Consider the following 25,891-nt stretch of genomic DNA (forward strand, 5'->3'; position numbering starts at 1 on the left):
ACCTTAGATATTCCTGTTCTTATGTTTTGGTGGGAAATTGCATAAAATTGATCTAGAAATTAAATGCAGTTTTGCAAGAAGCTGCGCAAATAACCTTGTCAGTGTGCCCTGCAGCATTTGGTTGGACATCTCTGCTGGTGACACATCAATGAACCGGAGAAAGGAGAAGCAGCTGCTTTCATCATCACCTGAAGAGTTTATATATTTACAAAAAAAGAGCAGGGGACATATTTTGTTAGAAACAGTATGCATCACTCACAGAGAGAGAAGGAAAGAATGAAAGAGAAGGAGACAAAGAGAGAGACAGATCTCAAGATCGAGAGAAAGAAGAACAAGAACGAGAGAGAGAGAGCAAGAGAGAGAGAGAGAGAGAGAGAGAGAGAGAGAGAGAGAGAGAGAAAGCAAAGAAAAAAAGAGCGAGACAAAATGAGAGAATTAGTAAAAAGACAGGGTGTGAGTGAGACTGAGCAAAAGAAAGAAAATCAGAGAAGAGAATCAGAGAAGAAGAGGCAGAGGTAAAGAGGGACAAGACTCACTTTTCCTGTGGAATAAAGACTGCTGGATGTGTTGAGGGGAAAAAGGTGAGAGCAGAACCTGCAGCAGCCTGTAAGGCAGAGGAAAGAGAGAAAAAAAAAGTCTGACAAGTTACAATTTGCCTATTTCAGCCACTTTCAACACATGAAACATGATATTTAAAAAAGTAAAATAATGGGGAAAAAACTTCTGAGGCGTACAATAGCCATGGTCAACTGTATTTATGAACTCACTTGGCCCTCCCCTGACTGCAGCTGTTGAGGAGGCCTTGGCGAAACAGGAACTTGGACATGATGAAGGGCTTCAGAGACATGTGAAAGGGTGAACGTGTCTCCTGCCGCTCAAAAAGGTCTGGGTGGTTGCACACCTACATACACATAACACATAATGTAATCTCCAGTCCAAAAGAGCTGTAGAATCCTTTATAATAGAATCCGATTGAAAACATGACTTGCCGCTATAGCTCTTCCAATGAAGCTCAGTGGCCCCTACCTTTCTGAACTGCATGACTAGGTTCATGAGGCTGCTGGTGGTGCTGTGGGCTTGCTGGGCTGTGCCCATGGACGACTGCAGCAGGTCCTCGATGGAGATCTTGTTCTTCAGGGCCTGGTACAACAGCCTCTGCCTGCTCGTCAGTTGGCAATACGTCAAGATTTCAATCTGGTAAAAAGAGAAGCCAGGGAGTGAAAATCACACAAAAAATTGAGAAGGCCTGGACTAAAAGGGTTTTATTGTCAATGGTGGGAGGCAGGAGCAGTACCTTGTCCGAGAGCTCGTTCTCCACATCTTTCTTTATTCTGCGAAGCATGAAAGGCTTCAGGATCATGTGCAGTCTGGAGAGCTGATCTGCCGTTTAAAGATAGGACAATAGCTGTCTTTAATCAAAAACCTACTCCAAGCCATGGATCATTTATTGCGACAGATGCTGCACGTTAAGCAATTTATATCAGTTATTTATGAATAAGGCTTCAGAGGGCTAGCTGGACCACTTCAAAAAACACCACCACTCACTCTCATCGATGGCAGATTTGTTCTCGGCATGGCTTTCTATGTCTTTGGAGAACCACTCATTGAACTCCTCATGAGAGTCAAAGAGAGTTGGCATGATGAAGTGAAGCAAGGCCCACAACTGAGAAGTAAGGAAAAAAATAGATTTAGAAAATCCCTCCAATCTCTCTCACTCAAACACACAAAAGCAGGATCATTTTTACAAAATGTCAGGACACAGGGTCATTCATATGTCCCTTACTATATGTACTCCTTTTATTCATTCACTGGCCACTACATACCTTGTATGTACACTTATTGTCCATTATATCCAGTCCACACATCATTTGTTAGACCCCTTTTACCCTGGTTTTCAATGGTCAGGACCCCCCAAGGACCAATACTGAGAAGGTGGATCATTCTCAGCACTGTCAGGGTCTTACACTGTTATGACTGGATGAGACACAGCAGTGTTACTGGAGTTTTTTAGCACTGTGTTCACTTACTGTCCACCCTATAAGACACATCTGCCTTGTTGGTCCATCTTATAGATGTAATGTCAGAGAATACAGCTCATCTGCTGCACAATTTGCATTAGGCATCTTTCACTCCCTCATCAGTGGTCAGTTTCTGGCCACAGGATGCTGTTGGCTGGATATTTTTGGTTCTCAGTACCGCAGTGACACTGAGTGGCTTAAAAACTCCACTAACTGCTGTGTCTCATTTGCTCTGTGCAGCTTTCACACGCTAACACACCATCACCATGTCAGCGTCACTGCAGTGCTGAGAATGATCCATCACCAAATTAATACCTGCTCAGTGGCCCTGTGGGGGGCCTGACCATAGACCTCTGAGGCCCTGTTGTCATTCTGTAGTGGTGTCATGACATTTTAGGAACTCCAGGTCTCCGCTTATTTCTTTGTGAAGAAAATGAATGTTGAAAATTGCTGAAATGGTGCCCTGTGGTTAACATAAATGTTCCAAAGTTCCAAATGCTCTAAACGTTTTTCCGTACAGACATTTTTTCTCTGAATGTTGCCAGATCCTCTGAATCACAAGAGTTTTAAGGAGTTGAATTACAACTACTGCTACTACCAAGCTACTGACATCATAATATTGGCAACCTCACCAATATACACCACATAAATCAGCAAGCTTTGCCAAAAATGTTAGCCAAGTTGATTTAACAGTAATAGCCTACACTTTAAGTAGCTGGTGTTATAGTACTGTTTTAGTTTTTATAGTGTTTTTGTCATGTCAGTGTGCAGGAGTGCTAGTTTGCTAAATTTGACTGATATTTCAGATCTTGATGTATTTACTGTATTCCAGAACAGGAAAACGTTTAAGATGCTGGGCTACTGTGCTAAACTGGCTGCATTTTATGAATGTTACTGCATTTGTTCCTAAGGACAAAGGAATTTTCTCTCAGCTTGCAATGAGCTAATCTATGTTACAGTGAGTGAAAATCTCCTTTGAGGAACTTTTTCTCACGAGCGGAGTAACAGCTGTGCAAGTGTTTTATGTACTGCTGATTTGTGTTTTTGTATGCCTTTTGTTGAAACAACCTCAGGTTTTATAACTTATAAATTAAAATTATTATTCTTCTTTTTAATGTTAATATAATACTTCTGTTGCTATTATGCTTTAATTTCTACGTTTTAAACATATTGTGTATTGGCAGATATGTACATAAAAAAACATAGGCCCATAATTCCCATGTTGGTGCTTCCCTAGGCAAGATGCCAACTACAACATGACACATGACTTCCTATATGTTAGCCTTGCTTCTTCTGTTTCTATCACAAGGTCAGGACATTTTTGTCCTAAAAAAATGTACAAAAACAAACATCTTGTGTGAGCTCACCTCAGCCATCGTGTTCTGGATGGGTGTTCCTGTTAGTAGCAGCCGGTTTCGGCACTGAAACTGAAGTAGGATCTTCCACCGCACGCTGTTGAGCAGAACCAAACACCACACACCCCCATCAAACAGCTAACACATACCGGGCTCAGTGAAAGATCTAACAAGACCTATCAAGCATGTCAACAGCAGTGAGGCACAGACTGAAACAGACACAGAACTCCAACACAATCTCAAACTAAGCCTCTGCCTGACTGTGGGACTTAAGGGAATAAAAAGCTTGTTGATGCTGCTCTGACGGCCGCAAGAGGCTCTCAGCATGGTCATAAATCATCTTTCACCACAACAGAAGCTGCTGGCGCATGTGCTCTCAGCCCCAGTCGGGTACAATCTCACACGTCGCATTTGGGAGATGGGTTCCAGCCCAGGCCTGGTGTTAGCACAGGCCCAGAGATGGGGAAAGGCAAACATCTGAGACGCCACATTCTTTTAGAAATTCTATCCATATACCATGTTTGAAAATGATGAAAAGCCATCATCCAGCTAACATCAGGGACCATTTGAAGTTTATTTTAGTTGACTGTTTTGGCAGAATGAGTCAGATAGGGAGACAAATGTGGGTGTTATTATTGTTTAGTTCAACTTGTAATAAACCAGTATTTGTTTCATTTGTCTTTACATTACTGTGCAGAGATTTAACATAACTTGTTTTTAAAGTAAAACTTAATTTCACTGCTAACATTTAATAATAATAATAATAAAACAACCATCCACAAAGCATCTTTGGTTCACTGGTAATTCATATTTTTGAAATGAATATGCATTTCAAAACTGAATCTCATGTCCATCTGCTTAATTACATTAGAAATACAACTGGTAGAATTGGCCTACATAATCTCACAGCTTTAAAACCTCATATCTCCAAAACAGCAATTTTATAGCAGAAAGTAAAAATATCTTTCAATTGAGATCAATACTAACACAGATGCTAAAACCTGAATATCGGCCACTACCAGGAATACTTTCGCCGAGAAACTAAACATAGGCTATAATGCTCAAACTACTCAAACACTCTACTAGCCCACAGGAAGAAAGAACGACATGATATCACACAATGTAAGTAAGTGCAGTTTCAGAACAGATTTGTTACAGGATCAGATCAGATTCATTCATTTTTGCCCTCTGATATCCAATCCAGCATTTTCTGATATCAGCCTGATACTAAAACCTGTCAATACCAATATGTCATCTCTAACTTAAATTAAATAGAATTTTACTCCAAGCAATTTCAAACTTTCTATTGGTCCATTGACAATGAAACATTCACACAATTGAAAAGCCAGTTGTTGCTCTATAATCGCGCCAAAAAAACTAAAAGTAAAGGTTTTGAATGGACAGCCATGACAAACTTCTGGTTCATTACCTGGTGCTGCTCTTCAGTGCCTGGGCCTCGTCCAGAACCATGTATTGCCACTTCACTCGCTGGAAGTACTTCACGTCTTGCACCACAAGCTGGTAACTGGTGATTACTACGTGGAACGGAGCATTCTGTGTGTACAGGGTTTTCTGCAGAAGCCACAAACGGACAAAACATAGTTGATTTCAGAGGTTCTGTGAAGTCCAGTGTTCCCATAGCAGTTGGACTAGAGTGCACAGAAAAGCTCACCTGGCTCCAAAACTTTCGAATCACTTTGCGGTCGTGGGGGTTCCCCCAGTACGGCAGCACCTGCGGACAAGAAAAATAAACAGATGACAGACTGATGGTTAGTTGGGAGACTGCCTGCACATGGTGTCAGTAAATCTATTAATCATCACTGCAAGAAGTTCTTATGGCTGTGCAGAAATTCGCACATGACACCAGACAAGTCCTCAGGGTGTTCTACAGCCTTAGCAACCCCACTAAAGATCACAGAAGGGACCAAACAGAAAAGCCAGAGTATTTTCCGCTTAGGTTTACAGTAATTAATCTCATCATTCCTTGTGTGAAATATTTTGTTCAGTTGTAGCTGATTTCTTTTTAACCGTCGCAATAATAACAGCCATTAACATATTTCAAATTCCTTGTAGGTCCAAGGCTTAACTTAAAAAACATGAACAGCAATGATGCAACATTGCCCCCTACAGATCAACATATTTTTCAATCTCATGTGGCTGCACAGACCTGCCGTGTGTTTCCTTACAGTTGAGGAATGGCAAAAATAGGCCTAGGCAACCTTGCCTGAGTGTTATTGTTCTGAAAATAGAGCCGGTTCAGTGGGTTTATGAAAGAAGGGATAGTAAGAAGAGGGCAGTATTTAAAGCATTCTGCAATTGCAGGTGTCTTCCTGTGCAGCTGCGACACTCACCTTGAATTTCGGCACAAAGCGGGTGAACTCTTGATGCCAGTTGTTGAGTGTGGAGGCTGGGGAGATGATCAAGAAGGGTCCCCAAATGTTGTCTCTCTGCAGAACAGGACACACATGGACACACGCACATGCGCACGCACAGAAAATAAGGCCAACACACAGGTGCGTGGGGGGGTGGAGGGACGGGGAGATGGTGGGAAAGACATGGAGAGGAGAGAGGGGTGAAAACAGGAAGCAACTAAAGAGGAGACAACATGCAAGCTCAGTTTCCTATGGACCCTGAGGCACAACTCTTTCATATCAAATTCCAAAACTCCCCAAATTCCATTTCCTCCCTGCTTTGAAGGCCCCAAGGGCTGAGAGACACAGCGGAGGCAGCTGGAGAGTTCCCACTGACACCAAAAAACAGCAGCTTGCCCTCTGGATAAATGTATGTGCGACTGAACAGAATTCGGCACAGGAAAATGGAACGGGTGAGGTGGAAGTACTACTACTCATTTCTTTTTTTTGGGTCACAAATAGATTTATCTATCAGGTTTCCCCAAGAAAGTGAAACATAAGCACAGCTGTGTGGCCCAGTGGTTTTAAACTTCAGTCATGTAACTCACTGCCTTGCACCATTTCAACTGTTCACGTTCCTAATATACCTGATCCTCATGCCTCATCAGCAAGTTGGTTCAGGTGCCTGGGGCTAGAGGTCTGCACAGGAATAAATTGAAGCCCAAACTCTTTGAAACACAAACTTAACCCAAACAGAAATGGACTGTCACAAAGACACTTTTACAATGCTTTGCTTTGCTACTAATGCTGTGCCCATGACAACTGGGAGCTTTGAATTTTTTCAGAAGAAAAATACTAAACTGTCACTGGGGTACCCCTCAAGGATACATCTCCAGCGCATTATCTCCACACTCCTTTTGTTTTATTTTTCTATTTTAAATCACTAGTACAATTCTATGCACATTTCTTCTGGGAAAGTGAACGTACAGAAACTTTAAGACTTATTTAAGGTACCCAACTGGACCTTTGAAGACAAACTTGCATTGTACCTTAATGAAAGAAAATGTAAAGTTGCATGAAAATAAAATATAATCTACAGAAAAACAAACTTAAATATTGCAAACTTAAACTTTCACGTATTGGAACCAATACAACACGCAGTGTCACATCATAATGTGCCATAACTTTTCATGCCACATTTAATGTTCTTTTTTCTGCCAATATATTACATTCAGCAAATAGACAGTAATTGTGCATTTGATATGTGCAGAAGTGTGTTCTCTCTAGAGTATGTGTTATTTTCACTTTAAAAAAAAATCAGCAAAACATGTCATTTGAATGGGGCACCCAAACTTCATCATATGACTGTAACTGTTCAGTGCTTTTTTCTTTGACAGTGCACCTCCCACTTAAAAGCATTCAGCTGTTTGAAATGGGTGAAAAGGACATTTACAGTAAACCAGTCCTTGTTTGGCTGATAGAGAGAGCTAAAGAGATATTCATTTAAACAGGCATTTGCCTTCAAGTAAAAATGAAAGTACTATGTTAAAAAAACACAACAAAAAAAAACAATCACTCACTAAAAAAACAAACCTAGCCGAGCTCCACCCGACCCGGTCAGTGTTCATGAAAAATTGGCCCAAACTCAACTTGAAATCCAATTTTTTTGTAAGGCCAAGTCAGGCTCAGGTCGAGTATCAGTCCTCTAGGTGGGGCTGGGAATACTTCACCCTGTTCAGGGCGGTGGCTCTCTAAGACTAAAGCTAGGAACCACTGTGCTTGAGAGATTACTAGGGAAAAGGAGCATACTGGTGTGCACTGTCGATGGGTCTCAAGTTACTATGGAAAGTGCTTACCTCTGCCAGGTGGGCAAGCAAGGCGATGCTCTGGACTGTCTTGCCCAACCCCATTTCATCTGCCAGGATGCCATTGATGCCCTGAGATACAGAGGGCATTAGAGTTCGGCAATATGGCAAAAATGTAAAATCACAGCAAGAAGTTTTCACAATTCACAATATGATGAAATACTTGTTTTTTACTAACATTGCAACATTTAACATACTCTGCTACATTCTGTACTAATCCAGTCGAATAATACAAATTATGCCCCTGTTGTAATCAAACATGCATGTAGGACGCGTTAATAATTTATTACAATAACAATAAACAGTCATTTTGCCCAGCCCTAAACAGCATACATCTTTCTCCACATACTTTCTCCATACATCAAGTGTACATGTCTGCTGGCACTTACCTGTTCATAAAGGTTAGCTAACCAGTTCATTCCTTTTAGCTGGTAGCCCTTTAGCTTGCCATTGAAAATGGTGGGCTGAGGAATGTCCTCGCCAGCCTGAATTGAAGGGTTGGAGAGGCTGTAGCTCTCCCCAAAACCAGAGCCTGAAACACTAGCCACATGCAGAGAAGCACAGCGACTGTCCTTCGCCTCCTCATCAAACTGCCTCGTCTGCATCACACACAGTGGGAGACAACACAAATCAACACTAAAACCGTGTCACTGACAGCCAGGAAGTGACTTCACAAACATCCAGTTTGATTAAGGTTCTTTAGGAAATGGCTCAATGCATCAAGAAACCACAAATGTCAGCACAATTTGATTTGATCTGTTTTTTGGTACAGAATTACCTTTGAAAACTCTTGAAAACTTTACTCAACATTTACAGACAATAACAACTATTTTTTTTTTATTTTGAAAATAGCAAGAGGATTTTAATTTGGTCAATAAATTTGTGCTCACTTTATTGAATATTATTATAATTAGGGATGCACTGATCTGTGAATTGTGGGTTCGGATGTATAACGTTTTCACCCCTACTAATGCCACTGAAAACGTAAAGCACAACTTCTGCTCCACTATAAACCCTAAGAAAGGAAAAATGTTTTCCTCCTTCATATACTCACTCTGGCCTGGTGAATGTGGTACGCCTCTTTTGCATTCCGCAGGGCTTGAGACTTGTAGTATTCGCTGTCTGTAGAAAACAGATGTTAGAGTGTTTGTTAACCACCAGAGATAAGCACCATGCAAAGAGTTTCTCACCATGTCAGAAAGCAAACAATAAGATCAATTATACTCTCACACATGACAATGACAGTGATCTGAGTGGACTGTAGAGGCCTACCATAATCCTCCTGACCCATGTTGACCATCACTCCCCCACCAATGTCTATCTGCCGCTGGGCTGTGTTTTCGTCCAGCTTCCGGAGGATCTCCTCCTGACTGCTGTCTCCTCCTACTGCGTTGTGCTTGCCTCCCATGAAGTGGGCATACAGCTCAGTCTGCGTGATGAGGAAGTTTAGCTTCCGCTGCTGTCTCTTGGCCTAATCAGACACAGGATGGGGGTTAGAGCACACAAACGATGACACTGTACATGGACATGTGGGTGTGTGAATATCTGTATTCATACATGTTGAGGACAAAAATGTCTTCTCCTCAAAGAAAACCCAAAGAAAAACATGGGCAACCTACAATGTCAGGAACAACAAAATAGCCTTTGTAAAGTGTTTTTACAAAAGCTTTATGTTTCACTTTGTTAAACTGACACAGGAAAAAACATTTTATTTTTGTTACTGATGTTAAGTTAAGGGTTAGACTTAGAACATTTTCATTATAGACAGGCAGTTATACATGGGCATATTCTGGCATTCAAAAGTTTCAAATCTCTGTTCAGCTTGGAACAGATGTTTTTAAAAACATAAAACCAATTTGACTTTTTGAATGATTAAATGATTCTAAAATTTTAGTCATGCACAGTCAAACTTCACAGGTCTCAAATTAGCATGTCATTAGTAGGACCTTTTAGATGTGTACAGAATGATGAACGGAAATGATTCTAAAATGACATAGAAAGCGGTAAAACATGGAGAATTTAGCTATAATAAATATTGTCTATAATTCATCCTATTTCAAAAATGGAGATCAAACCTCAGCCTCAGATAACCTCACAAAAAATAATGTAAAAATAGATCATTACAGTATGTTATCTTGTTCACAGATTTAAATATTATATAAAACATTTAAAAACACCATTTATTAAACCATTTGTGATATTTAAATCCACATTGTATACAGCTGTATTTAAAATGATGGGCGTCCCTGGTGAACTGAGATTTCTTGATATTCTGAGTGAAAATAATGATAATAAATAATAAAATCTTGCACAGAGTATATACACTTCTGCACATTTTGATGCACAATTACTGTTTATTTGCTGAATCAACAAAATATGTAATTTGACCAGGGGTGTTTAAACTTTTGTACATGAACGTATGTTATTATAATTATACACAAAATAAATAAAAATATTAATATGGAAAGCAATTCCAAACTTTTGAATGTGTGTGCAGAGCAACTTATAATTACATACATACACTACTCAAGGCTTCTATTATTACATACACTATACAGACAAAAGTACTGGGAGACATCTCCTAATTATTGAGTTCAGGTGTGTCAGCCACACCCACTGCTAACAAGTGGAGAAAATTAAGCACATAGCCTTGCAGTCTCAATAGATGAAGACTGGCAGTAAAATAGGTCATACTGATAAGCTCAGTGACTTGACTAAACATGGCACCGTCATAGGATGCCACCTGTGGAGTAATAAATCATGCTTCTCTATCTGGCAGTCTGATGGACGAGTCTGGGTTTGGCAAATGCCAGATGAACGTTACCTGCCTGATTGCATTGTGCCGTCTGTAAAGTTTGGTGGATGAGGTATAATGCTATGGGGTTGTTTTTCAGGGTTTGGGCATCTGGGAAATCTTAATGCTTCAGTGCTATACCAATACATTCTGGACAATCCTATGCTACCAACTTTGTGGGAACAGTTTGGGGAAGGCTTTTATCTGTTCCAGCACAAATGTGCTCCAGTCCACAAAGCAAGGTCCATATAGGCATGGATGGCTGGGTGAGTTTGGTGTGGAAGAACTTGACTGGCCCACACAGAGCGCTGACCTCAACCCCCTCAAACATCTTTGGGATGAACTAGAACAGAGATTGCGAGCCAGGTCCTCCCGTCCAACATCAGTGTCTGCCCTCACAAATGCTCTTCTGAATGAACGGGCAAAACTTCGCACAGACACACTCCAACATCTTGCAGAAAGCTTCCCACAGGAGCGGAAGCCGTTATAGCTGCAATGGGGGGGGTCAACTCCATAATATTGGCTACATAATGTCTCATAGATTTAGAATTGGATGTCATAAAAGCTCCTGTGGGTGTAATGTGTAGGTGTCCCAATACTTTTGTCCATATAGTGTATATGGGCTTTTAGAATGCACACACTCACACACACATACAGGACATATGCATGACCTGTCCTGACACTGTATGAAAACAAACTGGTGTGTGGGTGTGTGTACGCATGTTGATGGGATGGGGAGGGTCATGTACCTCTCTCATCTCCTCGTCCAGTTTGCGCTGCTCTAGTGCCTCCTTCTCTGCACGCTTGCGGTGCTCTTTCTCCACCTTCTCATATTTCTTCCAGTACAGCAACATTTCTTTAGTGAGGCGGCGTGCACGCGGTAGCGTCTCCTTGCAGTTCTTCTGAGCCTGGATTGCAGCTCTGCGCACCTCACGCATGCACTGATGAGCCAGCTAAACAGGCACACACAGCAAATAAACATTCTCCACCAATCTCAACAGAAACATACATTCTGTAAACTTAAAATCTATTTCAGTTTTATTGTTACCTTTTTGGCATTGGTTAAAACAAAGTTCTTCGCAGATGCTTTCTGTTTAAAAGCCTAGGAAACAAAAGAAATGAAGATATGAATAAAACATGACCACAAGATAATTTACAGAGGAGGAATGTTAAGCACTGTCCCATAGAAATGACCTTACCTTAGGGTTTTCTTTTTTGGCAATAGTAAGCCAGACTTTTCGTCTACGAGCATTTAACTGCTCAAGTGTTAAGTGCTTCTTTTTTGTTATGGGCGGCGGTGCATCATGAGAGAACTTGGCAAATATTTTGGTGACATACGGCCGTCCTTCCATGGATAAATCTTCACCACGTTTCTTCTTCTTTTTCATCTTCTTTAACTTGGCTATGACAGAACAGAGTAATCGTAAGCATGACTTCGGTACACAAACAGCATGCATAAGCACAGAACAAACATGGCTCCTTCTCCTACCCTTAAATTTCTTCTCCTCCTTAATCTTCTTTTTCTTGGGCCCTAACAGATGGCGCTGTTGCTCATAGAAAGGGTCTTGGGTAGACAGAAGGCCTGTGCTGTAGTACTGATACTGCTGCAGCTGGGAACACACATCATTAACATGCTATATTTTTCATTGTAAATATCATTGCAATATAAGCTGGGTTTCCATATATGTAGGTGTACATGCATGTTTCTATACCTCACGGTCAGCGTGAAACTTGCTCTGGTGCAACCTGGTAAACTTATGCAATCGCAGCATGTCGTGCAGTTCCTCCCGGGTCATTGAGAAATCTGAGTCATCTGAGTCTGTGTCTGAATCCGTAGTGTCATCACTTAACAAGATACCCTGAAGATCACAAGAGACCAGTCATACATCAAACCACTCTGCAGCTGCAGAGAGAGTGGAAATGCAGCTCTGATACAGGAAATTGGACCAGTCAGCTCCAGAAGCCCACTTATGTAATTAGTGCCGCATTTAACCATTAAAATAATTAGGCAAAATATTAAAATTTAAAATATGATTGGTGCCTGAAATTTCTTTTAGTTTTGCACTGCAGCTACAAGGCATTGCATTACATACTATCTACAAATACTGACAAAATACAGTACGGTGCAAATGTCAGAGACCAGTTTCTTTGTTTGATTTAAAACGTTCCTTCTTTTTTGTCTATGTCCTTTTGTTAGTAAGGGCTTTCGGACAGCTACACATCCTTTCAGTCCTATAATGGAGGGTTGTCTTCTCACAGTGGAAGGATGGAAAACGCATCTCTCAAAGTGGAAAGATTTAAGTTTTGGTGGTCTACAAGGTCTTGCATGGCTGATTTTCTCTGTATCTTTTAATAATTTTTGAACTCCAGTTTTGGAGATTCATATTTGTTCCACTTATTGTCCTTCAAATTCCTCGATCTTTAAACAAGTGAATTATCTTTATATCTAGTCTCCTCATAAATATCTACTGACCGACCAATCATTCATACTGTACTGTAATGACATTTAATTACTGGAAATTAAATAAAATACACAATAAATTTTACACAGCTAAAAAACAGTAGTAACAGCAGGGCCATGCAGGGACCCTTAGTAAGACAGGTGTTCAAAAGTGGCAAATGGACAAAGATTAACACAGCAAAATTTACAACTATAGCAAGCAGAACATAAGAAGTTTTACTATAAACCACACATGAGGCTGGCATTTATCAAAATGTACTATGATTATTTCAAGAGATGGACCTTGCAATATCAATAATGGTACAATGAAATCAAAATATCTACACAATGAACAACGACTGAAGCTTTTAATAGTAACAGTTTACTAGGCTTCAGCCATTGTTCACTGTCTAGATATTTTGATTCCACAGTACCATTACTGATAATGCAAGATCTCTTACAGGAACAGAGTATAATTCTAACTGGTTAATCTAGCTAATTCACAAAGGCAATTCAAAGCCAATGTTTATGCCTTTGGAAAAGAGGTAATGATAAATAGCAATGAGTGCTAAGCAGTGATTAGAAAGCAAATACCTTTAGCCATTTCCGGCTCTTCCTCAGCTTGGAGAAGTTATACAGGTTGGCTTTGTCAGCCTTGTGCTCTGTAGGGGAGATTGTAACATACTGAGTAATGTACCCAAAATAAATGAACAAATTACCAAAAAACTGAATGACTGAATACTTTTCTATGATAAGTTATATGTTCTGTACCCTGAAGCAGGACTCCATTGAGAGTTCCACACTCTGTCCCACCTCCACCAGACCCCTTGGTTCCTTCCTCAGAGTCAAGAGGCTCTTCCTTCACAGCTAGCACAGGAGCATGAGGGTTGGAGGGAGCGAGAGAAGGCCCCTCACCCAAGCCATCATCACTGTCATCACTGAAACACATACATACAGAAGACCATGAAGTGCTTTCCTGCCACACATCTAAGAGACGTAGCAACTGAGATCAAGCTTACAGACAGTAAACTTATTAGAGTACATCTTGTACGTTTAACAATTTCTAATTTAGATACTTTTTTAATATTGATTTTTAATATTTAATATTTATTTTCAAAAACAGGGAAAACCTTACTATTAATTTTTCTTTATATTAATGATAAAATAAATATTTTGACCCACAGGAAAAAAAAATTATCTTGGCAGTTAAATCATACTTAGTTCAATCAATATATCTAATGTTTCTTATTATTACTCCTGTAAGAAAAATATAAGATTGTTCAACTTATTTTAAGACAATTTTACAATTATGTATAATTAAATATGTACAATTATCAGACAATTTTATTAAATGAAATGACTTAAAAATCAGCTAGAAATATGTTAACCAATCTAATATTAATAAAGCAATCTTATTATGATAAATATTAGAATTTTCGACTAGATTTAAGATGATTTCACTTGCCAAGATATCGTTTTTTTACAATGCAGCGCCCAAGACAGAACAGATTGCTGACTTAACGCCAAGTGACATGCACCAGTCAACCAGCTCTTTAATTAGACAGCTCCCCTACCTGGATATGTCCTGATTGAATATGGTGGAGGTCTGGCGGAGGAAGGCATCCAGCCTGAGGGAGCGCTCCAGGTACTGCAGATGGAGCGGTTTGGCCAGCTTAGAGCAGGCAGAGTCCACACCATCCTGCTCTGAGGCCATAGGGAGACAGAATGCGTCCTGGGCCCAGCAGGGCACTCACTGCAGAAATCAGCACATGCAGAATGAGATGTGTAAAAAGGTCATGAGAATGAGTAATTTGGTAAATGAATTTCTTTGGAACACAGTAGGAACAGGAAAGCTGCATTACAATGCAAGTGGCCTGTTTAAAACAGAGTTAAAGGCACATATAAGAAACTGTTTTATACATAATATAGATATATAAAGAATGTTGTTATTGATTTATACCGATAACAACTACTAACTACTAGCTCTATAGTGAGAAAAAAATGAAATGGTTTACAAACAAACTAGTCACACAGAAAATACTGTTTATTTTATCAGGGCTGCTGATTCTTACATTCAGTGATCTGCTTATGAATTTACAGAGTGGAACATCTAAACCAGGACTGCCCAAAGTGCAGCCTGCAGGCCAAAGTCTGTGAGGACGTTTGATTTGGCATGCCAGAACGGTACCCAGGAGAATAAACATAATTCCATACTAAATATAACTTAGTACATTTTTATTTTTCTTTAAAAAAATTAAGTATTTTAGCAACAAAATATAGTGTAGTGTTATAAAAGTTAGTTTACAAACTTTTTCATTCGTATATTGTTTTGTCTCTTTGGCCCTCAGCCACCACAAACACTGCACTTTGGTCCAATAAGACCAAAAAATTGGGCACCATTGATCTAAACCCCTGTGGAAGCTATCACTGTATTGTTCCGAAAACCCTGACCGTGATGCTTCAAGTACCTTAGGAAAATGAGATTTCGTCATTTCCAGTTCCAAGACCCAGATTTCATGAAATGGCAAGGCTGGATAAGAAAGAGAAGAGATGATTACAATTACATCCACTCAGCCATAATTCAGGTACAGACAGAAATTACATCATCTGTTGGCATCTGAGACCAGAACCAAAGAATACCCCCAACTAACACCAATGAAGCAATGTAGACAGTACATATGTATTAAGAACTGACTTATTTGAGTGTGAAGTAAAGCAATCTGTAGTTATTTACTGAAAAAGATATAACCCAACCAATGCTAACAGTGCTGTTATGGTCATGGCAACAGATAACTGAGTAAACTGTAAACATTCATATTTGTACTTGTTGTTCTACCTTAGTAGAGAACTAACTACTTAAATAGTTGTATTAATCACTTGAAAACACATGGATGGATGGAATAATCCGCTTTTCTTGGTACACAGGTCAATCATCATATGTCAACCATATGTCTTGGAGGATAAACCATAATACAACACCGTCTATCAGAAAAAAGACATACAGTGGAGGCACCTATCAACTCGGGTGACTGTGATGACGTAATCTAGGATTTACAGGCTCATGTGTATCCCATGAGTTCTGCAATGCAATATCAAAGTTATTTCATTATAGCAGGTAGTAAGGTTATAAAAGGACTGTCTCTCTTTACATGGATGTAAATCAGCTGACTGACACACTCAGTCCCTAAATTTTAAGGTGACAAAAAAGAATGCACAGAAGCGGACGCCCTCAAGGACATTTGATTGGCACCATTTACTCCAATTAAGCCAAGATGTGACTTCTCTTCTTAAACTTACTAAATAACTAATCTACATAACCAATGAATCAATATTGAATTTTACAAAGAAATATAAATGGCAGATGGAAGTAAAGGCGATGGAGAGAAGCCCAATGACTGAAACTGATCTATTTGGACGAACATTTGGAATCATTGCAAACATTTTTTATATTAATAACTTCATATTAATAAATTCACACTAGACAACAAAATGTATGTTTATCTTACATTTTAAGTATTTTGACAACAAGAATAAGTTATCCAAGGATAAATAATACACCTTAAGTAAGTATTTATAGGGATTTTTGTCATGTGGCCTGCCTTGAGATATGAGTATTACTTCTGAAATGCAAGGCATTTTAAACATTAATTTTACTGTAACTGAATTAAGTAATTTTAGAACCATCTTAAGCTGTTCACCATTTCTGACATATCTAACCTTGCTTCTTTTTTTTCCATAATTGTATACATTTTTTTGCACCCATACCAGTTTTATATCATTAAAAATGCTAATTCTAAACCTGTGAACAGCAAAATATCTGTTTGTTGGCATTTATTTCCACACAACAGACTGCTGCTGACTGTTAAAACAGCTTCCAAGCTATACTTGAAATTTGAATTGAGAACCTTTAATTTGCTCTCCACATGCATAACCATAAGTATAATATGCCAAATCTTATCAGCCCATCCAGACATACCACCTGATTTCAGTGTAACACAATTTCCATTTTATTCTTTTTTTAATGTTTAACTACATTAGAATGTGTGAGTATATGGTACTAAAAAGTCAGTCTTTTAAAGCTATGAACATTTTTAAAAGTACGAGGCTCTTAAATTAAAAGTTACTGGATTAAATCCCTCTAAATGTGGGTTGATGACCAACATAATTTCTTATATCAAAAGGTATGGAACTTGTGACATGATTTTACTACATGCCCACAAGTATCCAGACACCACTTCTATTTAGTGAGTTCAACTATAAGGTGCACCCACTGCTGATACAGGCAATCAGTTGCACACACAGCTTATATAACCTCCATAGAAAAGCACCGCCAATAGAATGGGAAGCTCTGGACACTGTACCAAACATCAGCTTGCTTTCTCTGGACTTGGGAGCTCCAACCAATACCCTTGAGATGAGTTGGAGTGGCATTAGTGACCCAGTACTAATCATCAGTACCTGACCTCACTAATGCTTTTGCAGTTGAATGCAATAACATTCTCACAGCAATTGCCCAATATCTAGCGTAATGCCTTTCCAGAAGAGTAGAGGATGTTACTGCAGCATAAGGGGGCAGACACCCTATTAATACTCTTTATTTTCCAACACTGGATAAGCGGGTGTTTACAAACTTTCGGACATACTGGGCAGGTTTCCCCGACAGGGATTAAGCCTAGTCCTGGACTAGACACGATTTTTGAATAGAAAATTTCCATTGATAGGAAGACATGGTCCAAGACAAGACTTTATCCCTATCCAGGAAACCGGCCCACAGTGTGTACAGTAATAATGTCATGAAACACGTGACAATGTACATAAACGTTTTCAAAGAAGTCAAATTAAGGTCTATTTGTTACCTACGACATTAGGTCTTATTGTAACTTGAAAAAGCGAAAACTGCAGTTTACTTCCAGTTTTCCACATTAACCTACAGCTGCACAGATAAATGAGATCTTTATTATTATTATAGCCTAGCCTAACGCTGCCACACAAATCATTGATTAAATAACGTTAACACTTAAAATACAATCATTTATTAGGGTTTTGAAGTGAATTAGAAATTATGGTGTTTAATCTGACTCCGGAGACATAAATACACATGATTGCGAGTAAAGCTGGCTAACTGTTAATAGCAGCTGACGTTAGCGTTAGCTAAATCATGAGCTACTTTACTGTATTTTAGAGGTGCTAGCCGTTAGCTTGCACACAACACGGCAGCTACTTTAGCTAGGAAGGTTTAACTGTAGAGTCTGATAGCCAGCTAAGCTAAGCTAAAAAACCTGAACGAAACCAGCTTTAAAAAGTTGAACAGCGCAGGAGGCTGAAGCTGGTTTCTTATTCGAATACCCTGTTCTACCTTAAATGGTGCATTTGAAGTAACTGCTGCAACGTTTAAGGTAGAACAGGGAATTCGAATAAGAAGCCAACTTCTCCTTATAAGTTAGCTTATGCTACACATAGCGCACTAACCTTGAACCGATAACGTTAGTTAGCATTCTCATGAGCATTTACTGTCGCTTAGTTATTTTACAGACTGTATGTTTGCAATGCTTTTCCAGCCTGTCGCTTATTTGAGGTGTGCGATTTATTTTCTAGTTGGGTGTTTACTGACGACTTTCCACACTTTTCACTCGGCAATTTTGATTAATTCAGACGGGCCCTGTCTCTTTAAGGCCACATCCGACCGGGACCAAACGATATAAGTCACCACAGCTAACTTAGTTGGTGAAATACGTTCACGTTAAGGCCTTGTGCTTTCCACCGCCAATGCAGGATAGGCAGTCCGTATCTGCCTGCTCGCCTCTCTCTCTCCTAAATGCCCCCTCTGCCCCGGAGAAGGGCAGAGCCGCTCCTTCCATTCCCCCGCTTTCTAATTCTTTCTCCCTCCCGGCCATCTTACCCCAACGCTCCCGCTCCCCTCCCTCCATAAACAGTTGCTCACCTTAGTCCCCCCACCCCGGTCGTGCTGCCCCTTTTTTTCGCTCCGTCTCCGTTGCTGCCGACTCTCAGCTCTCCGTCTCCAAAATGGCGGGTGTGAGCGAAGGGAGAGGGACTGAGGCGCCGAGTCGGCAGCAGCAGAGAGGCGGCCACTTTCAGCGGCCGGGAGAGCGGCGACCACGGCGCCATGGCGAGGACGGAGCAAGGAGCAGCCATAATAATCAACACCGGAGCGGCTGGTGTGACACCAAAACACGCTTTGCTGACAAAACTACACATTGGCTACTTATTAATAAACATGGCTCATTTTTTAGTCAAAATGGACAGCGCGGGTGGCATTTAGCGTCGAAGAAATGGGATTTATGAAAACCCACTCTTCCGGAGTCGATTAGTGATGCCTGGAGATTGTGAGGATGTATGTGACGTTCGTGACGTCGTCCTCGTCGTCGTCCCTGAAATATCGTGAGACTGAGATTAAGCGAGTTTGGAAGGAGTCAACGAGAAATATCGCGAGACTATGATTTTCGCCCCCACTGAAAACGCACATAATCGGCATGTGGAGTGTCCGACTCCCTTTAGTTGTCAAAATATGAATCGTGACTTGTTGTGTGTAATCACGGTTCTCATCATAATGTCAACAGTTAGACCACGATGTAAATCCGAAAGCGTTAAAAAATGACCTTAGCCTGTATATAGATCATGTGCTCAAACTGTTTCCCTTTACCCACTGCACAGTTTGATCTTTGAAATAATAAAGCAAGTTAAAATTAATCCAATTTATTTAATATTTTCTGCTGCAGACAATGCGGAGGGCATTCCCGTTGGCCCTGAATACAAATTTACACAAACAAAACACAAAGTTGTATAGTTTATTGGTCAAGGATCCTTGATGCATATAAAGCAACCAGGCACACAGACACATACAGTTACTGTGGTGAACAACTGTACACAGTTATTAATTAAAAATATCTTGCGATTGGTGAGATTATATAATGCACCACATTCAGCAATACTGACATTCATTCATTCGACAACACGTACACAAACATTTTGTATGCACTGAAATTTCAATGTATGAGTGGTTACATTTACAAGGAGGTTAATGTTTGCAATACAGCTGTTTCACAAGTGCTATACTTCATAGTCTAGCAAGTGCTTTTATTGAACATCAGTCTTCGTTTTAGAGCCAGCTAGACATCTCTTCGTCAAACTTCTGTGGATCAATAAAAGCCTTATCAATAGATTTGATCATCAGCTCACCACAGTAGGCACACTCAGAAGCAATGATGTCATCAATATCTGACTTGATCTGCTCTCTGCTACCCTGGCCTTTTCCCAGGCTGACAGTATCCTCCTCTTTGGGCCTGTGACGGGACTTGGTGGTCTGCGTAGTCGCAGCAAGCTTTTTCTGGAGCTCCTCTAGCTTATTTAGCTTATAGGTAGTAAGGTGAGGGGTGACTTCCTGAAAAAGACAGTCATAATGGAACATGTGTCCACACAGGAAGAGATAGAAGGGCCTGTTGAGTAAGGGGAAGTCACAGGTAGCACATTTCTCTTGAGACTCCACCACCCCATATTTGTTCCTCATTTCCTGGATGTCCTCACGTATGCGCTTGGCACTCTCTGTGGCCTCCTCCATCTCTTGTTTCAGCTCCTCAATGTGCTGGTTGTACTCTTCCAAGGAGCTGCAAATTGCCTCTTTGAAGTGGTCAATTGTGACAAAGTCTGGAAAGAAAGGCAAGATGTCCTCAATCTTCAGTAGGTTGCAACTAGACAAACAGTTCATTGCCTTTTTCACATCCTTCTCCTCCTGAACCACATGACGGGCAATTTTCAGCCACAGCTTCTTCCTCAGCTCCTCATCATCCTCCGGGAGGTCGGCACATGACTTGGCTAAATCAACATCAACCTTAACAGGCAAACAAACATGCTATTTAGATATTGTACATTTTCTGAGTGACATACACATTCAATTCACAGTGTCATGCAAAATGATTGATGCATACATACTTGTAAGGCTAGATCCACAGCTTCCTCGTACAGCTCCATAATCTTGTAAATTAAGACACAAGCTTGATGATAGCCATGTTCAGCACAAAGGCGCAAGGCGTATTTCAAGTCATAGTTGATTTCAGAGGCATGAGTACCTGCCTGCTCAAGATACAACAACAAAGAATCTGGCTTGTATTTGGCGTAAAGTGACAGCAGGTAATTATGGATGGCCTCCTCCTTCACCCCCAGCTCATACACGCAGAACTCCATGTAACGGATTGTCTCGTTGATCTGCTGGGCGCTGCCTACCTGACTGTAGTTCACCAGAGCTGGGATCAGTTTCTTCGGGTCCAGTCGTTTACCCATTTGAATCCATGCATCTACCACTTTTTTTGGAATGTGCTGCATGAGAACTGGGGAGAACTTATAAAAAAGTTTCTCATCACAGTGCTTGGACAGCACCTCTAGGGCTGCACTGTAGTCATCGTGCTGGCAATGGTGCGAGATGACCCTCTCGTAGTCCTGCATTATAACAGAGAAGTACACCATGTCATCCACATTGCCATGGCTTGCCAAAAGATCATAGATGGTACTGCGGTTGTTGTAGAAGAATTCCCTGTGTTTGGGGTTGCAGAGAAAATGACGGAACTCATCCCGGGTGTCCATAAATAGGGGATTCTTAGGGTCACCTGCCTCTAGTTGTCCAAGTCGGTTCAGATACAGCTCTGTTAACCAGGTGACCAAAAGGGTGATCTGTGTCTTCTCATTAGGTTTAAGGTTACCCAACTTCTTAAGCAAAAATTCCTTCAGGGCCTCCTCTTGCTTGGCTTCAATAAACTTTAAGGCAATCTCCTCAAAATATTTCTGCGTGAGAGCATAGCACTTTGCACTCTCGAGATAACGCTTGTTCTGGAAGCAGTGCTCTGCCTCCTTGGCCAACACCATATCCATGCACTCTGGTCGATCCCTGCAGTACTCTTTGGCCAGATCAAACTTGTTCATGCTCATGTACATCTGCCAGACATCTCTTGATTCCCTCTGTATATGATAGCGAAAAACAGCTTTCTCTGTGTAGATCCATACCAGCCCACCTACAGGATCTTTGATCATTTTTTTGAGCGCGCCAAACTTATCTGGGAACACGTCTTCATAGACTACTTGCCCATTCAAAGTACAAATAGCCTTAACACGGTCAGGAAGCAGGAGAAGGAAGTGGAACTGCGTGAGTACAATGGAGATAGGCTTGTTGAAGCTGAAGTCAATGTCTGGTGTGTATTCCCACACCTGTACATCACTGAGGAGAGAGTCGGGCCGCACATAGTCCAACTGGCCATACAAAACCCCATTGCCCATCATCCAGGCAAAGGACTTGGGGCACGATCGAAGCTTTGAGGTGTAAAAAGCAATCTCACTGTAGCCCATATTAACAGGAAACTCCTGAAAGCTAGGAAGGAGTTCCTGATTCTGAGCAAAGATGGAGCTGAACCCTTGTTGCTCAGAACCTTCTGCCAACTTGCCTACGAACTGGAAGAGACGTTTGCGAGTGGTTGCAATGATGAAGCACTTTGATTCTATCCCGCGTTCCACCTCAAGGCAACAGACTGGTGCTGGTTTGCCATCTTCCTCTAAGGAATGAACCTGTCTGAAGTATTGGTCAGGGTTAGTGTTGAACAGACTACCTTCTGAAGCAGAGATCTCTGCTTCAAAGATGATGCCTTGGCTGGTTCCAACAAGAATTGGGCCAGTATTAGTCTCAGAACCCAGGACCTTGTTCCAGCCCACACTCTCTATAAGGTGGCCCCTCCACCGAGAAAGACTGCGGACCTTTTGGGTGTTTCTGTTCAAGTAGACACACTCGTTTGTGGTCAGACTAATCACCAAGTGAGACCCTGAAACAAAGACATTACTTTTATTATTTGGTGTACTGCATAAGTTCAAACAGAACAGATCATGATTTTTGGTGGCATGTGCAATACATACATTCTAGTTCTGAGTTTTACTTCAGATCTTCACCATCACACATAATTTTTCACATAATATGTGTAATAGACAGCACACAAAGGTTCCTAATACTGCTGTTAAAAAAATACAATGCGCAAATAAGTGCAGCTCAGGTTGGTGCAATAAGTACGATTTCATGTTCTGCAGGCCACTTTGCTAGTCTTGCGTGCCTTTGTGTAATTACAAAATTTTAAATATTAAGGGCCTATTATGCTTTTTGGGTTTTTCCCCTTTCCTTTAGTGTGGGGCTTTCGGGCATGTAAACAGTCTGCAAACTTACAAAGCCCCAAGTACAAGCCAGAGGGAGTAACACTCTCCCACAGAAACCACTATTCTCAGCTGCCTGAAACGCCTCATTGGAATTCCAGCCCTTTTCCTTTGTTACAAGATGACGCAATCTCATAATATAATCCTCATTGCCCACCCACTAGCAAGATTGGTACGCCCTTGCACACCAAACAGCAACTACTGGAGGCCAGGAAGAGTTTGTTCAGTTTTGTAGCTATGTCGAGAAGACACCGTGTTCTACATTGTGAGGGAAAATCTCCTTTGTAGAACAACAAAGAAGTCAGTGGTTGAAATTAGTGTAGGGGCGGGAACTTGTGGTGGTGTCCAATCTCATCCGCAAAGGGCTAGTGTGGCAGCGGGTTTTCATTTCAACATGATCAATTGTCTCAAGAGTGAGCAGCTGATTCAACAAGTGGAATCAAGTATGATCCTCCATGTTTGGAATAAAAACCTGCAGCCACACCAGCCTTTAGTGGATAAGATTGGACACCCCTGTGCTATGCCTTCAACCACTCTGGTGGCTGACCAATCAGAACAGAGTGGGTAAGCTGACCAATCAGAGCACACTGGGTGCAGCGGGAGGCAGGGATTTAAGACACAGGAGATCTAACAGAGCGTTTCAGACGGAGAGGGAATAGAGATGTACAGTATGAGAAATATAATGAGGTTTGTAGATGTTAAAAATTATGAACACTGAAAATTAGCATAATAGGTCCTCCTTAAATGTAAGAACGCACGAATAAACTATGAATCTCTGTCTCTTTTTGAAATACAGTGAGACAAGAAAGTTCGGGAAATTAATTCATGCAAAGTTTCAAATACACTAAGCAATCTGGAATGTGTCATCCATATGACTAGGCAGAATAATACTGAATTAAAATATGAAATAAAATGATGTAATCATGTAGTACAAACTATAATATTCACTAAATAACTGAAACTGTCAATACTATCCAAATTAAAGAGGAAATCTAATCAAATGCTACATCTAATGATACACTCCAAGCTTCATCAGCACTTATATGCTCTCCTATCAGGATGTACAAATTTAGACCTAATCACCTGTTGGGTCCAGAAACAATTTGTGTACTTTACTGTCGTCTTTCCTTCCTAGTTCAATCTGGTTCGGCTGATCTGGTTTTCCGAGATCAATCCTAAAACATAAAAATGCATTTTTTTTACATTTGTATTACACGAAGTAAACTGCACATATCTTTATTTTCAATAAAGATCAGATCAGTAAGAGCTCTTTACAGTTCTTTAACACATTGTACTAGTCAGATTGTGCAGGGCTGTGAAACCAAAAGGTTAATTATGACAAGCATGCATATAATCAAATCACTATTAAAGTAACAACCATCCCTATTAGCACCATTAATCTCTAGAGACATCAATAGGCTGATGGCACCAACGTCTATGTATATGCTAATGTGACTCTTCATTCATTTACCTCAAGAGGGTGTCCTTCCCAAGACTCATGCATAACTGGTTGTTGCATACTGCAAAGTGATTTATCTTTTCAGGAGGTGAGAAATCGATCCGTTGCTTGTTAAATATGGGCTTTTCTTCCTCCAGCCGCACATTCACAAACCCTGCAATAAACAAACATGGAGCAGCATCAGAGATGAACTCTGGGCTTTTCTACGGATGTCTTCCCACTTTCTACACACTTTACTCATTTATAAGTGATTACAACATGCGACACATTGGTCCATATCTGGAGACGGTAATGTGAGGCGTGTTGGTTTAACTACCTGAGTGAGTGATCCCAATCATGTTGGCCGCCGCCATACGGGACGGGTGGACAGGGTGACGAATGATTTGCGAGTCTTCGTATTCGTCAAGAATAGATGCCATTGTATCTCTCCCAGTAAGTCAATGCAGAATTTACGTCCTAATAATAAGAAAGAAGCTCCATTTGCATCAGCCTTGGTAAACTGAAAAGGCTAAATCAACCGTACTCAAAGTTACAGTCTTCTCATTAGGCCAGTGTCAGTGTTAGCTAATGCACAGTTAGCTGAGTTAGCTGACACTAGCTGGCTGTACCCTTCTTCCCTTTTTGGCTCTTGTAAGCGATAAGCACGGACACAAAGAGTTATTATCGTCACAATAAAGCAAGTGAAAAGTAAACTGAACTAAACATCGATAAATAACGAATCTAACCGCTTTCTCTTGGAGAGCCTGGCTGACGTTGTGCGAAGCGCCTCTGTCAGGTGATCATGAAAATCATGTGACTGGGTGGACGCTAGGATGCAGCGCTTTGTCTGTCCACAGGAGGGCGCCATTTAGTTAAGTTAATTTGCTGAAACGTTCACGAATTCAAATCTTCCCAAAATTTTATTTTGTGGGGTAATTGGTCTGTATTTTACGTTACCCTTAAGGTGACATGGTGATTATTTTTTAATAAGGCATGGCCAGGAATTAATAATTAGTCATTTGTGGCTTCAGTATAGTAATTAATGGCCTCAATATATTAATTTGTGGCCACAGCTTATTAAAAAATAATCACTATGTCACCTTAGGGGCTCCGTAATACTTAAGTAAATACACCTACTTATGTATTTACTATTCTACTTACCTTTTTTTGTGAAATTCTAATGATTTTTTAGGATTACGATGGTAAGAATGCTGTTGTTTCTTCACACACAAGTTAAGAAATCCGATGTTGTTGGTGGTTATTTGCTTAATTAAAAACACCTATTTAGTGGTTTAATTTTCGTCTTCCACGACATCAAGTAACTGGACTTATTGTTTGGAGATTTGTAAAAATTTCTATCAGGGCTGTCTAAATGGGTCAAAGTTGGCCCATAAAGACTTTGGTTTAGCCCAACAGATAGTTACTCTACCCCA

The 25,891-nt window shown here is 40.6% G+C and overlaps 2 protein-coding genes across 3 annotated transcripts in view; both read right to left on the reverse strand.

The window, feature by feature from the left end:
• The window catches only part of ino80 (INO80 complex ATPase subunit), a 51,156-nt gene extending 32,218 nt beyond the window's left edge, over positions 1–18,938 (reverse strand). The window contains exons 1-24 of one of the 2 annotated variants that reach the window (XM_036581970.1): positions 18,765–18,938; positions 15,292–15,353; positions 14,398–14,576; positions 13,595–13,761; positions 13,418–13,485; positions 12,096–12,242; positions 11,873–11,993; positions 11,583–11,785; positions 11,432–11,485; positions 11,133–11,336; positions 8,862–9,060; positions 8,644–8,711; positions 7,979–8,188; positions 7,581–7,661; positions 5,725–5,820; positions 5,046–5,105; positions 4,803–4,945; positions 3,386–3,470; positions 1,546–1,663; positions 1,295–1,380; positions 1,027–1,194; positions 768–901; positions 537–604; positions 95–188 (exon numbers count right to left, since the gene is read on the reverse strand). In XM_036581970.1, the coding sequence (XP_036437863.1) occupies positions 95–188; positions 537–604; positions 768–901; positions 1,027–1,194; positions 1,295–1,380; positions 1,546–1,663; positions 3,386–3,470; positions 4,803–4,945; positions 5,046–5,105; positions 5,725–5,820; positions 7,581–7,661; positions 7,979–8,188; positions 8,644–8,711; positions 8,862–9,060; positions 11,133–11,336; positions 11,432–11,485; positions 11,583–11,785; positions 11,873–11,993; positions 12,096–12,242; positions 13,418–13,485; positions 13,595–13,761; positions 14,398–14,537 (2,714 nt within the window). In that variant the 5' untranslated portion in view covers positions 14,538–14,576; positions 15,292–15,353; positions 18,765–18,938. The other variant, XM_036581972.1, reaches the window with a different exon arrangement.
• A 677-nt stretch (positions 18,939–19,615) lies between these two features.
• On the reverse strand, positions 19,616–25,269 carry vps18 (VPS18 core subunit of CORVET and HOPS complexes). Its single transcript, XM_036581974.1, has 6 exons — positions 25,205–25,269; positions 24,796–24,935; positions 24,492–24,633; positions 24,104–24,195; positions 20,771–22,641; positions 19,616–20,669 (listed from the first exon to the last, which is right to left on the reverse strand). Exons 2-6 carry the CDS (start codon positions 24,896–24,898, stop codon positions 19,941–19,943), a joined length of 2,937 nt encoding a protein of 978 aa, XP_036437867.1. The 5' UTR covers positions 24,899–24,935; positions 25,205–25,269; the 3' UTR covers positions 19,616–19,940.
• Between the last annotated feature and the right edge of the window lie 622 nt (positions 25,270–25,891).

The sequence above is a fragment of the Colossoma macropomum genome, unplaced genomic scaffold (genome assembly GCF_904425465.1).
Source record: "Colossoma macropomum unplaced genomic scaffold, Colossoma_macropomum, whole genome shotgun sequence".
In the NCBI taxonomy this organism is placed as follows: Eukaryota; Metazoa; Chordata; class Actinopteri; order Characiformes; family Serrasalmidae; genus Colossoma; species Colossoma macropomum.